This window comes from Monodon monoceros, unplaced genomic scaffold (genome assembly GCF_005190385.1).
Source record: "Monodon monoceros isolate NGI ecotype Baffin Bay Population unplaced genomic scaffold, NGI_Narwhal_1 Super_Scaffold_7, whole genome shotgun sequence".
Classification (NCBI taxonomy): domain Eukaryota; kingdom Metazoa; phylum Chordata; class Mammalia; order Artiodactyla; family Monodontidae; genus Monodon; species Monodon monoceros.
This window is the reverse complement of record NW_021703784.1, coordinates 42,327,904-42,345,905: the sequence shown is the minus strand read 5'-3', so window position 1 is coordinate 42,345,905 and position 18,002 is coordinate 42,327,904. Positions and strand designations below refer to the sequence as shown.

The following is an 18,002-nucleotide window of genomic DNA, read 5'->3' as shown; positions in this document are numbered from 1 at the left end:
GGGCTGAACAAAGTGGTAATACCAGAAATATGAATAAATAACTATGGAAACTCAGAAGATGGAACAATTAATATTGCCAGGGAATGAAGATGGAATAGAAGAAGAGTAAGAGACTGTTTCACAGATGACAAGATGAGGCCAACTGAGCTAGGCCGTCAGGAATGTACCACCATCACAAACTGGAGGATGGAGGGGTCATTGGAGATGTGGAGAAGACAGGATGAAAGCACAGAGCAGAACAATAAGGTGCATGTCATAAACCCATCATTTCCAGAGACAATTCACAGAAGAATATAACCATTTATATATGTAATATATGTGTGTGTGAGTGTGTGTTTGTGTATGTGTGTATTTTTTCATCTTCATCTAGTACATGGCCTGGTACCTACTAGGTACTCAAAAACATTTATTACAAAAAAGAAGAAAGGGAGGGGAAAAAAAGGAAGATATGAAGGAAGAAAAGGAAGGAAGGAAGGGGGGAAAAGGGAAAATGTAAATTAAAATGAGTTAGCATTTTTCATCCATCAGATCAGCAACGCTTTTTTACAAACAAGTGAAGTGTAGAAATAAGCATTCTGATAAAATTGGCAGAGTGTATCAACTGGTGAAGCTTTTTCAGAAGGTAATTTGTCCATCAAAACTAAAAATGTGCATAACTTTGAAACCAAAATTCTACTTCCATGAATCTGCCTAGCAGAAGTGTACAAAAAAATAAATTTATTGGCATGCAGTTCATGACAAAAACTCGGAATCAAGCTAAACATCTGTGAATAAGGAAAAGGCTAAAAATAAATTATGGAGTATTCATATGAAGAGGATGAGGTAGACGTATACTTTCTGATACAGCAAGCCACAATACATATATTTACAAATTGCTGAAGAATATATATCATAAAATACCACTCAAAATATCTTATAAGAAAACATAAAATCATTCACTGCGGCTAGTTTTGGAAGAGAAGCTTTTGCTTTTCATTTACTTGGGAGTTTTAAAATATTTTCCATTGAGCCTACATCTCTCTTAAAGTGAAATAAATTTAATAACTAGAAATCTTAAAATGACTAAAATATTGGAATATTAAGCAAAAGTATATTGTAATGAAAATGATAAGATTATTGTAGTTATCGAAGACATGAATTTAGAAAGCAAAAGAGAGAAGCAAGAAGGAAAAGATAAAAAAGGAAACTGCATGGCGGGAGTAAGACACAAGTAACCCCAAGTGATTTGGGCAGAGGAGGAGAGAGGAATGAGAGAAGTGATGGGAGACAGGGAGAGATGGAAGCTTTGCTGTGAAATCATTACATGTGAAGAGCTTCCACCGGCTTGCTAAGGAGCTAGACTTTTCCATGGTTCTTAATGTTAGGCGCACTCTACAATCACTAGTGAGCTTTTTAAAAATATTAGTGCCTGGCCCTAACCCAGATCAATGAAATTACATTGGCGTTTTTAAAAATACTTGTATAGTTATGGGATTTATCCAGGGCTGCTTGTTATTTTGGTTTCGTGATTTATGTCTATGCTTGTTTGTTGTTACTTTGACCTCTGTTTTGTTTTGGGAGGGAGGTCAAGCACATGGTCACAGCAGTATTAATCTAGAGAACTCTGGTGATATGTAAGGGGAAGATGGAGAACAATCCATTAAGTCACTACTGCACTTAGCAGAACGGGGTGGGGTTCTGATCGCATGGGACCCTGAACATTTCGGTGTTGATGCAGTCTTGGCTTTGGAAATCAGAGGCAGCCTGAGGACACGATGAAAATGCCGAGCAACACACACCTAACTAGGGCTGTGCATGTGTTGTTCATTGGTCCAGCCCAGCACCCTGTACATATAATTTCATTTCATGGGCAGCTTCACATGGAGAAAAGCACCCCTAAGTTAGATACTGCCCACTATATAATTCAGCTCAAGGTCACCTACTATAAGGATTAAAAACAAAATAAAACAGAGTAAAGCATTAAAACTCAATAATATTTTTAAGTCAAATCAACTGATGGTCCAGGATCCTCAAATAGTCAACCTTCTTTTCTGCCTTTTTTCCCCCAAAGCACTGTATGAGTTACGGAAGGAGTTTTACCCTGTAATGGCACTGTCAACAGTCTCCACTGAGCGACAGGAATTAGACAAAAGCTGTTGGGAGGCAGAAGGCAGACCTGAGTGGCAACTTTCTGAACATTGCAGAATATAAAAAGTAGACGCTCTCTGAACTTTCATTTTCGGCGGGAGAGACTGTGAAATAGTAATTACCTCTATTTCCTACTGAAAAGAATAAAACTCAACTTGACAAGTGCATTTTAAAAGCACTCAAAAGGAGCAGCAAGGTACAAATTTTCTGTGAAAATCACAGACCCTTACTAGTCATCTCACGACGAGTGAAAGGAAAATGAGAAGACAGAGACCACCCACCTCATCTCGGTATCTTGCTGCGTTCAGTTCAACGAAATCCTCATGGTAGTTCACTGAGAAGTTGAGGGCATTCACCAGGTGGGCGGCCACGTGCACACCTATAGAATCACACCAATCACTGGGGTTTTCACATACGCTCTATAAGAGGGAGTCAGTTCCTCTCCTTAAGTAAACACAGAGTCACAATTTGACAGCTTTGTATGCAATAAAATGTTCAATTAAAAGGGAAGTTTTAAAAGCACAAAGAATCTTAATTATAGACAGTTTTAGTATGAGAAATCATGTAAAGAAACAGAATTTTCAAAGGGTGGAACAAAATAACGCTAGTAAGTCAAGAGTTAGAAACACACATACACACACTGGCACACATGCACACACGTACATGTATAATAATATGGGAATTATTTGTTCATTTAAGCAGCTTCTGAATACAGTAATCCTCCCTTATTCACTGTTTCACTTTCTGCAGCTTTAGTGACCTGTGGTCAACTGCGGTCTGAAAACATTAAGTGGAAAATTCCAGAAATAAACAGTTTATGAGTTTTAAATTGCATGCTGTTCTGAGTGTAATAAAATCTCCACCCATCCCATTCCATCCCACCCGGCATGTGAATCATCCCTCTGTCACGTACATCCTACCCGTTGATCACTCAGTAACTGGCTTGGTTATCAGATCAACTGTCCGGGGTATTGCAGTGCTTGTGATCAAGTCGTCCTTGTTTTACTTAATAATGGCCCCAAACTACAAGAGTAGTGATACTGGCAATTCATTTATGCCAAAGGAAACCGTAAAGTGCTTCCTTTAAATGAGGAGGTGAAAGTTCTCGACTTAATAAGGAAAGGACAAAATTTCATATGTTGAGGTTGCTAAGATCCTTAGCAATGAATCGTCTATCTGGGAAAGTGGAAGGAAAAAAGAAATTCATGCTCACTTTGCTGTCACACCTCAAACTGCAACTCATGTTTAGTTAAGATGGAAAAGGCATTAAATTTGTACAATAAGATACTTTGAGAGAGACGAGGGAGCAGGTTCATGTAACTTATTACAATTGTTATATTTTATCATTAGTAATTGTTAATCTCTAAGTGTGCCTAATTTATAAATTAAACTTTATCACAGGTATGTTTGTATAGGAAAAAACAGTATATAGGATTCAATACTGTCGGTTTTAAGCATCCACTGGGAGTCTTAGAAAGCATCCCCCCATGGATAAGGGGGAACCACTGTACTTTAGATTTTCCACATGTTTCACTTCTCCCATAGCTGCAAACCTGTTATATATCTTGTATACTTCACTGACACTCAACCTAAAATATAGGTCCATGAAAAGGCTTTTAACCAGTTAACATTTTTCACAATCCACAGATTCAAGTCATAGTGTTTAAACCCAATAGCAAAAGTGTTAGTAACCACTTCATGGAACAAAAACTCAGGAAGATGACGATCAGCATTTAATAACCTACCTACAATGGCACAGTAATGAGTAGTCAACTGACTTAGAGATAAAAGTGTTAGGAAGTTATTAGAGAGTTGAAGACAAATCCATTTCGGCATGGTCAAGGAAAAGAAAATTATCTTGAGAAGCCTGGACAAGAAAGAAGCTAATGACATTTTGCACAGAAGTGTAATACCCTCCTCCCTTCCCAACCTTTCCTTGTAGGTGAAATAAAGTTAACATTAACAGCACATTGTAATGTATGGGAAAGAACAATATTTAATTAGTTAGAGAACCTGTTTTCTTGGCCACACTGCTTGCCTACTAATGCCTCAGTTTACTTCTCTGTAAAATGGTAATGACAGAAATAAGAGACTTAATGAGATAAGTGAACCTAAATTGCTTAGGAAACTATTACAATTTACACTGATATATGGAGTGTTGAGATTCAAAAGAAGACATGGCCTGGAAACTAGAAAATTCTATGACCCCTCCAACCTAACATACGAGATGTACATAGGTAAGCCAAGAGTTCCAAATTACACACAAAGACAAATGAAAGTGAGGGAGAAGGGCTAGAATGCTAAATAACCTAAAAGTTATTTAAAGGATTAAATTCCCGCCAGTGACCAAATTAGAGGAGGGAAAAGGGTCCCATAAAAAATGGACAGGGCTAGTGGGAAGCAGCTACATAGCACAGGGAGATCAGCTCAGTGCTTTGTGACCACCTAGAGGGGCGGGATAGGGAGGGTGGGAGGGAGACGCAAGAGGGAGGGGGGATATGGGGATATATGTATATGTATAGCTGATTCACTTTGTTATACAGCAGAAACTAACGCAACATTGTAAAGCAATTATACTCCAATAAAGATGTTAAAAAAAAAATGGACAGGAAACTGAAAGTGGGTTAACTAACAAGCAAGGACAGGGTTCCAAAGAAATAAACAAAGGGTGTCTAGGTGAGACTCAACTATGGTACAGATATAAAACATTATAGAAGCAAAACTGTCTGTGTCCTATAGCTTCAGCACTTCTAAAATCTATAGGAAAAAAACTCCATTTTAAGTGAAAGGTTTACATGTTCATTACATATTATATGGCTCAAAAGTGCAAGGGCATCCTTAGAGGAATTACCATTCTTTCTGAATTCTCCTGAAAAAAAGTCCTAGGTAACAGCTGTATGAGATACAGCCTTAAGGGATACATTCACCTTCCTTAAAAGGCTTTTTAGGTTAAAAGACTTCAGGGCTTCTAATTTTAGGCATGAGAAAGCATTGCACTTTGCATGGATTTCCCCATTTAATTCTCATAACAAAACAATGAGGTAGGCAGAATCATCTCTAATTTTTTTTTTTGGCTGCAACTCTCGGCTTGCAGGATCCCAGTTCCCCAACCAGGGTTCGAACCCGGGCCCCCTGCAGTGGAAGCATGGACTCCTAACCACTGGACTGCCAGGGAATTCCCTCATCCCTATTTTGCAGATAAGAAAACTAAGGTTAAGAAAGGTGACTTACCTAAAGTCAGACCCCTAGTGAGTGGCAGAAGGCAAACCCTCTGGAACACATACTCATTCATGGCAATACTCCACACTATCTGAGTCTTTCAGCTGTTCTCCAACTGAACAGAATATCTGGACACAACTCCCATTTAGAACAAATCAAGTTATGAATGTGCCAGCATTTCCCTATCCTTCTACATTTTGACCTTTCACTCTCTCTAGCTCTAATCCAACCCTAACCCTGGCCACACCCTTGATCCTCATCATATCCTGGACTCTTACTCCATTCGTAGCCTTGAGCTATACTGGAGTCTTCAGCCCATCCCTGAGCCTCTCCCCATCTCTCACTTCCAGGGTGGGAACTACCAGTGGGAAGATGTTCAGGGATAAAACACTGGGAAGATGCCTGTTTCAACAATACGTGGCAATTTTTGAAAAGGTTAAAGTTTAATGATTTCTTGGCAATAGCTATAGCAAAACACTTCTGATTCAAAATGGCCATACACAAATATCCAGATCAAATGTCCCAAGTATCAAAACACCTATGTCCTATCAAATAATGAACAGATGAAAATGTCAGGTGCTATGCCACTGAGATAATTTACCCCTGAGGTTGTAAATTATAATAACTAATTCTATCCTAAGAACTTCATAGGCATGTTCTTACTTTAGTCTTAAAACCATGAGATAGGTGCTACTGTTGATCCATTTTACAGTTAACAACAAACTGAAGATCAGAGAGATTATGTCACTTGGTAAGGCAGAAGGGCAGCTGGGGATAGGTCCTACAAAATCTGTCTCCAGAGTACCTGTACTTAATACGTTAATTAATTTCTGTTTCAAAAATTTAAAAAGTGTCATATAAACGCTCAGGATAAAAATTTATTTTAAAATGACCCTTAAAAACCACAAGATTCTCACTTCATATTTTAACTTGGAATTGAGTAGGGTAAATTTCCACAAATTTTGACATTTGCTTTTCTGCCCAAGCGTTAATATCAAAGAAACACTTAACAAATATAATTTTGATAGAATCATATTCTGTGAATGCACATTTCACATTCTAATTTTCACACATTTAAGTTTCTATCATATCATTACTTTTAGAGGTTAAAAGCTTTTAATCACTTTCTTCCAATCTTTTTAAATGAAATTACTTACTTTTAGAAAATAATCATTACCAGCTTGGGGGCCAAACTTTGCACATTTATATATATATATATATATATAAAACACCCATTTTCTGTAGCATCACTAGATAAATCTCTTTAAATACACAGAAGAGAAAATTAAGTTGTATAATAAGAAAACCATAAACAATAAAAATATCATTCATAAAATGTGCTATTCTAACATAATATTTAACATCTTTTGGTTTTCTCACCTGAGAAAATACAGATAGTCACACCACAGGTTGTATGGAATGTTCTGCTTTTATCCAACAATCTTCTGGTTCTCCTGCTTGGAACCTAAATAAAAAGCATTTAATATGATAAAAATGATGCAGCAAATAAGATATATGCATGAGTCTTTGTAAATATGGCAGAGGCTTATCAATTAAAAATTGGTGAGATGAAGTATGCTATATCTAGTCAATGGAACACTCAAATCATTAAAGAGAATGTGAGAAGGCTTATCACTGATATGGAAACATACACAAGATATATTGTTAGGTAAAAAAAGTTACAACACATAAACTAAACTATGATCCTGTATTGTTTAAAATTAATGGCATTATGTATGTTAACATATTTGCAGGCATTTATCTCAAATAGTGGCTGTTCTGGCAGAGTAACATTTAGGAGAACCATCACTGTTTACTTTGCATATTTCTGGAATGTTTTAATTTTACAATATATACAATTTCCTTTTGTGATCAAAAAATAAGATTATTTTTAAATGAAGCAATTTTATCTACAGGTTTAAATGCCTGCTTGATCTTACACAAAAACAAAATGTCAAGCATCTTTGAGTACCTATGTTTCACACTGGGGGATAATTCTTTAAGACTTATTAAATACTGAGAGACTTATGTGGGCACTTTTCATTTCCTGCCATTTATCTTCTCTTTCTTCACACCAAGCCAATGGCCAGCCACAGGGATCAAAACCTAGCATTTCGCAATAGTTGGCAACCTACAGAAACAGTTATTTCCACAAATTACTGCATTAAAAGCAAAGAGTTTCTGAATATAATTATGTGAAAAGGTTGAGAAGTTTTACCACAGTAAATCCACTCACATGAACTTCACAGAACATCAAAATGACCTCATGTTAACAACTCCTTTTAAAATATCAGTATCGATCCAGCAGTGCCTAACTATCTTACTGAAGAAAGGAATAAACACACATATATCGCACAAACACACACACACACACACACACACACACGAGGATAAGAGAAAACAAAAAACAATTTCAGATGAATTTTAACTTTCAAAGGGCTTTTCTCTTTTCTTAAATCCTTTGTTTTATACTAAATATCATATATGACATCACATCTTAATCAAGAAATCTATTTCAAGCCTTTTACATAGCTCAAAACAGGTATGTGTTTTAAGAAACTAACACCAATACCAGCAGTCATCCTGTATATTAATCAAAGTCCACACAGCTCTAGTTTGCTCACTTGAATTTAATTAAATGAAACTACAAGCTCTCAGTGAAGAATCAGAAGGAGCTCAGAACTGGGGCTGATCTCAGCTCTACCATTCACTAGTCTCAAGGTCGTGGTCAAGTTACTTAAACTCCCTAGGTTTCAGTTTCTTCATCTGCAGTACCCACAGAATCACGTGAGGATTCACAAGTATTCAATATACGTGAATTTTATATATGTTAGCACGGTGCCTGATACTCTGTTATCCTCTGCCCTTACCTACTGTTGTAGAATAGCTCACTGATCTCCTTGACATGCGACGTGGTCTTTACTATCATGTTTGAAGAAATCACTCCAGCAGAAATTCAGACCACGCAAACTAAGTAGGACTAACGTGCCACTTTTACACTTGATATTATCTATGCTGGAAGCAGTGACGGATTTTTTTCTTACCTTCTGGGATCCTCGAAGGTAAGCCAGGAGCATCCGGCACATGGGTAAGAGGATAAGGCTGCAGTTGAGGTTAAGAACTGATGCGGAGGCTCTGCTTAGACACAATCCTAGCTGAACAAATAAGGCAAGGGGCAAAACACAGTCAAGGACAAAAGTAAACTACAAGCATGCTGCAGACCTCACCCGGCAGGACTGTGGCAAGTGCCAACTCCTTCAAGAGACCTGAATAACCCTCCACTTTCTCTCTCACCAAAAGAGAAACCGGTCTCTTTCTGCTCCACACTGCCATAAAACTTAGCCTCCTCTCATTTCTACTAGTGTTCTAATCACCTCACTACATTGTTTCAGTGCAAGGTCAATTTCTTATTGTACCCACCCTGGACTGTTCTGGGTGTTAAGAGCCCTAGAGAGCTTCAGTAGATTCTGTACCTCCACACAGGTGCAGTGTTGAATCCTTTGTTCACTGGTAGGGTACCAAGAATTTAAAACAAAGGTTTTTCATTTGTGTTCTCTCTAGAACCCTCTGAGCCTCCCCACAACTCCCTTCCACACCAGCACCCGCCTTTAAGCTCTTCACCTTACTGACTCTACCCATCTTTCAGGGTTCATCTTAAGCACTCCTCCTCTAAAGTTCTCCCCTGACCCATAAAGGTGTGGTACATATATACAATGGAATATTACTCAGCCATAAAAAATGAAATCATGCCATTTGTATCAACGTGGATGGACCTAGATATTATCACACTAAGTGAAGTAAGTCAGAAGGAGAAAGACAAATACCCTACGATATCACTTATATGTGGAATCTAAAATATGACACAAATGAAATTATCTATGAAACAGAAATGGACTCACAGACAGAAAACAGACTTGTGGTTGCCAAGGCAGAGAGGAGTGGGCGAGGGATGGATTGGGAGTTTGGGACTTGCAGATGCAAACTATTATATGTAGAATGGATAAACAACAAGGTCCTACTGTATAGCACAGGGAACTATACTCAGTATCCTGCAATAAAAAATAATGGAAAGGAAGATGAAAAAGAATACATGTATATGTATAACATATATGCATAATGGAATCACTTTGCTATACAGAAGAAATTAACACATTGTAAATCAACTAACAAAATAAATTTAAAGGTTCTTCCCCAAACCAAAACCAAGAGAGATCCCAGATCAGCTGTGCCTCCTACAAAGCTGATCATAATCACATTGTAAAACATATTTTTCAAAGAATCAGTCCCCTTGGTATGAGCCAATACTTTTGGCAACTAATTAAAATCAAATTTTTGCTAGATTGACATCTACCGTTGTCTGGTACTAGCCACATTCTTCATATGACGAATGTATCACACGAAAACAAGAGATGGGGTCATATCTGTGCACTTGTCCCGAAATAAACACAAAACTACTTTATGTTAAGGATATCAACTAAGAAACTGGTGTAAGTCAGATGCTTTTCTTATCTTGAAATTGTTTATGTCCCTGAGATTCCCAGCTTAACTCTTGGCAAAATAGCAACTCTGTTACACAGTGTTTATTGTCAGCATACGAACTATTATTCCTGAAAGGGAGATGGAGTAATAACTCATGTCAGGAAAGCCATAATTTTCATTGGGTTATATAAAAAGTAATTGATATTTCCAGTTAGACTCTTTCTACACCACGAATTTGAACACCTCAGGGACACAGTTCAATGAGTATACCAGTCAGTGGACAAGTAGAAATAATTCTCACTGGACTATCTAAAAAAATGTTAAGTATAATTTTCTCACCTCAATGAGCAAAATTAATATCATTTCAAAGTGATAGGTTTTGTTGTTTAGGCCTCCAGAGAAGGAATAATTATATCTTTTTGATATGGCACCTGCATGTAACAAAATTTTAGCTCCAGGGATTTTGGGTAATAATTTTATTTGTAATTTTAATGTACTAGCACAATAACTCACTTAAAATATATCAGCTAAATTCTACCATATACATTCAGGACTTAAGAGCTACAAATAAATTATCCAAATTATCTTTGCAGTTTAGTGCTTTAAAGAGCATTCTTATATTTTTGCATTTTCTAACCATTTATTGCACGTCTGGAAGTGTTTTATTGCTGTGTTTACATTAACTCATACAGTAATTTAATTCAAAGTGGCTTTAAGTGTCCTGTTAGGATGAATGGAGTTTATTTTGGCTTTCCACTTCTTCCTTACGATGCTGCAAAATCTAACTGGAAATTTTACCAAGGACTCATTTCCTCATATATATTAATTCCTGAATATATTTAGCTCTTTAAACCAAGATGAAAAATTCTTTTTATTAGATTATCAGAGTACAAAACTCCCTTATTCAGAAGCAGTCAAGAGGGTAAGAAAATGGAGACAGATCTCAGTTAAGTGACACAATCATAGGAAACCATTTTATCTACTTACTAGATGGGTAATAGTCTACAGTTAAGATTTGTTTTATTTAGTCATTATTAATTCATGACCTTCACAAGAATCAGCTACTTCAAATGTTCACTAAAAAGAAATGACTGCCTATGTTATGTGCCCAGCCCATTCTATGTGGATGATGTGTTCTACCATTCCTAGAGAGCTCAACCTGCTCCTCTAGTTTTCAAATCTCATTCAGGTTAGTTATCACTAGATGGCAGCGTTACTTTCACCTCTTACCTGTGAAGGTCTCAAACATAACTGAAAATTCCAAGCGTAATTTTTTAAGCTATAAGTCTATTTTAGATGAATATGTATAAATAATACACAGTTTGGTCCTTGCTATGGACTGAAGGTTTGCGTTCCCCCAAATTCATATGCTGAAACCCTAACATGATGGTATTTGGAGGTGGAGCCTTTGGGAGGTAATTAGCGTAAGATAAGATCATAAGAGTAGAGCCCCATGATGGGATTAGCACCCTTATTAAGAAGAGGAAGAGACCAGAGCTTGCTCTCTCTCCTCCACGTGAAGATACAGCAAGAAGGCAGCCATCTGCAAACCAGGAAAAGGGCTCTCAACAGACACCAACTCTGCTGGCACCTTGATTTTGGACTTCCCAGCCTCCAAAACCGAAAGAAATAAATGTTGTTTAAGCCACCCAGTCTATGGTATTTTGTTGTAGCAGCCTGAACTAAGACAGTCCTATAAGAAAGTATGCCATTTAAAGCAAGTTATAAAAGAATGTAATATCTGGGTATAACAAGTGCATGGTCATTTTCTTAAAATCTCAAACACTTTTTTTTTTTAATATTAAATCTGTTACCTAATAACTATTCTTCTTGGGCTAGTTAACTGTCCTTATCCGTAAAGTTGAGAGGAATAAAATTTTCTTATCCATAAAATTAATATAATATAATATGATATGATATAATAATCCTAGCTTGCAAGACTTTTGTGAAAAGTAAAACTGGTCTAAAAAATGCAAGCACTATATAAAATTAATTTATTGATTACGGTCACTGTATCACATCCTTTCTCTAAATGGTCTCTTCTGTGCTTCCATAGTAAGTGTTATCTATTCCACTTACATTATTCATTCAAGATATATTTATTATGATATGCACATATCACAAGGCACCAGGAGTTCAATAGTGAACTAAAAACAAAAAATGCCTTCTTCCTTAGGATGTTATATTTTAGTAGGGGAAACAGATATTAATCAAATAGCTACATAACCAAATGTAAATTGTAACCAATACACAGTGACCAATGCTGTGAATGAGAAATACAGAGCATGGGCATGGCTAACAGGAAATGCAATCTAAATAGGAAGGTCAGGAAGGCTTCCTTGATAAGTGAAAAGTGAACTGAGATCTGAAGGGTGAGCAGAAGTCATCTAGGAATGAGAAGGACATTTGTGCAGAAAAAACCAGCATGAGAATGGATGTGTGGCAAATGGCAGCCTGGTGTTTACACGAGAAATTAATAGTAGGCCAATATGGCTGGATTGGAAGTGGAGGAGAATACAACGTAAAACCAGAAAAGCAGGTAGGGCTAGACCCTGATGGACTTGGTAGGTCATATTAATAATGTGTATCTTTATCCTAAAGTCAATGCAGAGCACTGTGTTTTGAGTAGGGAGGTGGTAAGAAGCGATTAGTATTTGGTAATGATCACTCTGAATGAAGTGTGGAGAACAAGTTGGAAGGACATAATTTGGGCAATGACAGTACTTTGTGTAGTTAATCATCACAGAAGTGAAATTTTTTTGAGACGGGGACTACATTTTATGGTAATTATATCTAAGCCTTACATATAGAAGGGCTTCAGTTTCAACTAAATATTTATCAGTAAATTTATTTTGCTAAATAATTTCCTAAAACATATACATCTAAGATTGGAGAACTAAAAGGGTCTAACCCCCATCCCACCATCCACCCAGTGACTAACCTCCTCTATAACAGCCCTGACCAAAGGTAACCCACCCTCTGCTGAATGTGTCCAGAGACAGCAGACTGTTCTACTGTCAAGAACTTCTATTTTGTTTTCTTACACTTACATGAAATCCGTGTCTCTGTAACTTCTACCCACCAGGCTACTCTGGATAACAATATTCCTAAATAGACATTAAAAAACTGAAGGTAAAAGTAGGATGGTTTCCTAGCTCAATCTTGTTTCCTTCAGGCTAAACACAATTCTTTAGGCCTCTAAAATTCTTGATATACATTTAAGACTCCCACATCATCTCAGTGACCTTTCCCCATTCACCAGAATTCAGTACTTAAGATCATGCTCTCCCTCACCAAGGACACTGTCCAAGGCCTGCTGATTCTAAGACAGTGTTATATTGTGGGGCAACCATGCGGCATAATGGCTCATCTTGTGTTTGCAACAATTTTCTCACATGACTTGCTATCAAGCAACAAAGAAAGAGAGGTGTGAGAGAGCAGGTACATAAATGTAAGAATTTATTGGTGTCAGCCCATTATGTTACACTGGGTGTGAATGCCATATTTTGATACTTTTCCTTCCCAATTTTACCTTAGCTGAATATTTTACAAATTCACGTTTCCTCATCTTCATCCAAGTTCTTGACAAAGCTATTAAATTGTAAAAAAATTCTGTTGAAATAGTTGACTCTAGAGAGGACTTGAAAACTACTTTTTCTGGTAAATTAACTTTCAAATGAACATTTTGCTCTCAACTCAGCAATTTTAGGGAAATATAAAATGACATTCTACATGTAAATATCTATGCAAAACTGGTGTTCAACGGGATTTGAAAAGGCCAGAGTAGTATTAATAGTAAGCTTTAACGATTGGTCCGTTTTCTAGCTACCTCTTGGTGGGTCAACAATTAGTCATTTCCAGGAAAAAATTAAAATAAATGTTATCATAGAGGTTTATTAAAGATTTTATATTGTGATTTGGCATTTTGCGTTTGTCAAAAAGTATGTAAATTTGTATTCATTAAGGTCAATTTTATGGACTCTTTTCCTCCAAGGAAATATTTTTAATCAAACCAAATGAAGCCAATTCAACACCTAATTCTTACATATTTTATAATCATAGAACTTAGCTCTTTCATGGGGCCTTACATATCATCCAGGCCAACCATTTTGCCTCTATTTGCACTGTTAGTTCGTAAAGACACAAAGGACTAGAACCCAGGCCTCCATTTATCCTTTTGCTGTTACTTCCCTGAGAACAGAACAGGACAGGTCACTCTCCAAACAAGAGATGTGAATTCAGATGCCTTATATAACTCTTTCCAAACCATAATACTTTCTTACTCTTTCAATTGCTTAGCCTCTTATCCAACCAGTAGGTTTTCCTGTCATTTTGTGTAAATCTTTACCTAAGATTTCCATAATCTAACTACACATTGAATTTCACTTGATGGACTATTTAAAAATAAACATATCTCTGTTGTACTTCCTGAAATTCTGATTCCTTAGATCTGGAGTGGGGCCCTCAGGAGGTACAAGCAGGCTTGGCAATCACTGTTTTAGAATCCACTTTGAAGTCAGACAAACCTGAGTTTTAAGCACTTCTATTAGTTGTGCGGCCTTAGGTAATTTTCTTACCCTTTCTATCTCATTTTCCTCATCTATAGAATGAAAATAATCACCCCAAAGGGTAATGGTATTAAATGAACATATATATACTAAGTGTAGCACTCAGCATATAGTAAGAAGTAAATAGAAGCTGTCATCCTGGTCCCTGGCCATCCACAGATTAGGTCTAGTTACAGAATTTAAATGCTCTTATGGCACAGTTTCCTGAAAATCACTCTTCCCAAGCCTGTCTTTTCATCCTCACCTCTCGTTATAGTTGGAGCTATGGGAGCTGAGCTTTATTCCACTCAACTGTATCTAAAGAAGACAAAGAGAGTTCTAGGTAACTCGTAGGTGTGCAATGAGTATATGGCGGATGATAAATGAGTGCGCCTCTGAGAGGATCCTTCAATGCCCTCATTTTGCAAATAAAGGAAAAAAGAATCAAAACCAAAAGCGATTACCCAAGAGATCTGGTTAACATCCAGGACCAGAGCACAGGACCTGCTCTTTCCTGCACACCACATCTCCCAGGATATCAACTCTACCTCCACACCCCCAGCACCCACCCTTCTAGAGACTGGGATCAACTGTATGGAACTGAGCAACACGCAGTTTGAAGGAAACCCTCAGGGCCACTGTAGCTCTCTGATAAGACTGGATAAGTCACCTAGTCCAAACTTCTTTTCGATCCAACTTGTATTATAAGCCTGTAAATAAGCCAAATTGATGATGCCATAAGGCCAGTCAGCTATACTTTCTATTCTATGACTCAGTTCAGCTCCCGGATGCATTATCCAGACCAGCTATTCCAAGCTTTCCCTGCATATCTCAGGTGCCGACCCACAGCTCGTGCTGTGGCCATTCCTTCGCTTTGTGATGGCTTTCCACCTCTTCCACCCACTTCCGTGCTAACTACCAGATGAACTCTTTATTATTCTTCAAGTCTCAGCCCGGGGTCATTTTCTCTCTTAGGCCTTGCTAGGGCCACATCCCCGACAGTATCTTCATTTACACCTCCAAATTTTTCCCTTTTTCAAATACCCTGAAAAATTTGGAGCATCTTTCTCAAAGCTTCCCTTCTGCCTTTCACCATACCTCCTCTGGAACACTTAACCCACTATATTGTAATGGTTTACCTATGGAGATAATGGAGATATCCTTATCTCCCCCACAAAGCTAGCAAGTGGCAGCATAGTAAGTGGACAAGCCCAAACTGCCTCTTACCCTTGGGAACCTCAAAAATGCATGGTCAATACTAAAGAAAATTATTTCAAAAAAATACTCCTTGGGGAAAATATTCCTTTAGCAGTGAAAGCCAAAGAAAGTGGTCATGAGGCAAATACAGGAGCAAGAAGAGACAACCCTCGGCTTCCCTGGTGGCGCAGTGGTTGAGAGTCCGCCTGCTGATGCAGGGGACACGGGTTCGTGCCCCAGTCCGGGAAGATCCCACATGCCGCGGAGCGGCTGGGCCCGTAAGCCATGGCCGCTGAGCCTGCGCGTCCGGAGCCTGTGCTCCACAACCTGAGAGGCCACAACAGTGAGAGGCCCGCGTACCGCAAAAAAAAAAAAAAGAAGAGAGAACCCCATAAAATAGTCTATATGATTTCCAAGGCAATGGTAGGAATTTTTTAATTGTCTTTATAGTAACCAAAAGGGTTCATGGCAGAAAATCAGAACAATTTATTTTTCCTCTATCTATAAATCAAAACTGTGGTTCTAATTTAAATGTTTAGTTTGTACCATTAATATATTATAAGGATATGAATATAGAATATGATGAGCATTCCATGGGGGCAAGATTGCACTTAAGAATAAAAAAACAACATTTCAACGAAGGGCTACTTCAAAAGTGGATTACCTAACTATTTTGATAAGGTTTCGTACAGAAACAATAATGAATAACATGTCATGAGCAACCAGAAAGTCGTTAATAATAATTGGAGTAATTATTTCTTAACATAATCCCAATATAGACTACCAATTCAGTGCTCTTGGGGTATATCCAAAAGCTCAAGAATGTCCCTTCATGCCATAATAAAAAACTGTAATTCATTCCAAATGATTCTAACTGGTTTCTGTCAACTAACTGCCCTGGAGACTTTTAACTATGATGTAATTTTTGACTCAAGTTGACCTTTCTTCCCATCTATAAACTGTTTTTTTTAAAAAAACAGTGTCTCTAAAAGAAGCTATCAGTTCCAAAGAAGGAAGCTGGGGGAAAAATTTTTTCCATATAGCTCAAGGGACCACCAAAAGTAGAGTGTCCATCCTGACACTTTATCCAGATATCCTTATGCTTAACTCAAATCTTCCCTTTTATATGTCATCATCCTTCATTCTACCTTTTCTAGAAATGAACTTTCTTCCATTTTCAGTGGGAATGTGGTCTTTTCTTAGACATCTATTATGAATTGGAAGGAAATGTAGCTATTACAGAGAGAGATGAAAGCAAGATGGATACATGGTATAGTTCTGTCCTGATTTTGTCTACCGTGTCTTTCCTGTACCAAAAGCCCAGAGAGCAGAAGAGATTCACTTCTAGACTATGTGTCTGTCTGGAAAAGTTAAACTTCAACATAAATGGCAGTCAGAACTGCATATGAACACGTTCATGGGTTTCTAAAGGCAATGCTGTCTACTGAACAGTCACCAGATTAAAAGATATGAAATTCTTACCACAGTTAACACCTGTGACCTCTACCAAGGTCACTTGTCTCCAAAACCTAGCACTGAAGAATTTAACAGAACAGTAATAAAAATCTCCTCTACTTTCCCTCATGGAATTGTTCTAAAAGGTAAAAACATATAAAGTAAAAATTATCTGACCTCTTTAGCTGACAAACATTATTAAAATGGAATTTTTAAAATTCATCTATGACATCCCTGTGGATATTCACACCTATCCCTTTTCCTCTACTCCTTTCTAAGGCCCAACAACAAGGGCCTCAAGAGTTACAGAGCATTTGATTGCACGTCATTGTTACATTTTCCTCCTCCTACAGAAATGATCCATGCACAGGGGAAAGCACTGAGGAGTGAAATGTATTTTGCAGAGATTGGTTGGCTAAAAAGCTGAGAAAGGCCTTGTTTCTCCTACATCACAGGTCCAGCATATCTGATCACAATTACTGAGTATTTAGCCACCTCTAAGCTACTCTTCATCAGAAACAATCATTCTTGTATCTTTCTTCTTCATCTTCACACCACTTTCAATTTCTCAATATTCCTCCTAAAATTTGGAAGCCAAAACAGATATACTAGTAACCTGAGCATAAGGAGTAATTTTTGGAAGGAAACAATACTCATAGCAATAGTACCCATTCACTTGGTTAGAATTTTAATCAGAATATCCATAATGACATGTATTAAAACTCATATATTGAATATAGGATATTCAAAATTAAGATTTTTCTCGCACGTCTGTCAAGCATAACCTACTTTTAAACATATCTATTTTATAACTGCCGAACTCAATCCTGTTAGTTAATAACATTTTTAATTGAAACTATAAAAGTGTCTTTAAGTTCTGTCTTTGTCTTTGAAATACTAGCACTGTTAGCTAACTCAGCATCTTTCAACCATAACTTCCAAGTTTGAATCAAGTTCACTTTCTTCCAGTCTTTCTTT

At 37.3% G+C, this 18,002-nt stretch overlaps 1 protein-coding gene across 1 annotated transcript in view; it reads right to left on the bottom strand.

Moving 5' to 3' along the window:
- Window positions 1-18,002, bottom strand: part of NOX4 (NADPH oxidase 4) — a 145,243-nt gene that overhangs the window by 111,909 nt on the left and 15,332 nt on the right. Inside the window, exons 3-5 of the mRNA XM_029209577.1 lie at window positions 8,391-8,501; window positions 6,727-6,811; window positions 2,409-2,506 (exon numbers count right to left, since the gene is read on the bottom strand). Coding sequence (XP_029065410.1) covers window positions 2,409-2,506; window positions 6,727-6,811; window positions 8,391-8,501 — 294 coding nt within the window. The remainder of the gene's footprint in view (window positions 1-2,408; window positions 2,507-6,726; window positions 6,812-8,390; window positions 8,502-18,002) is intronic.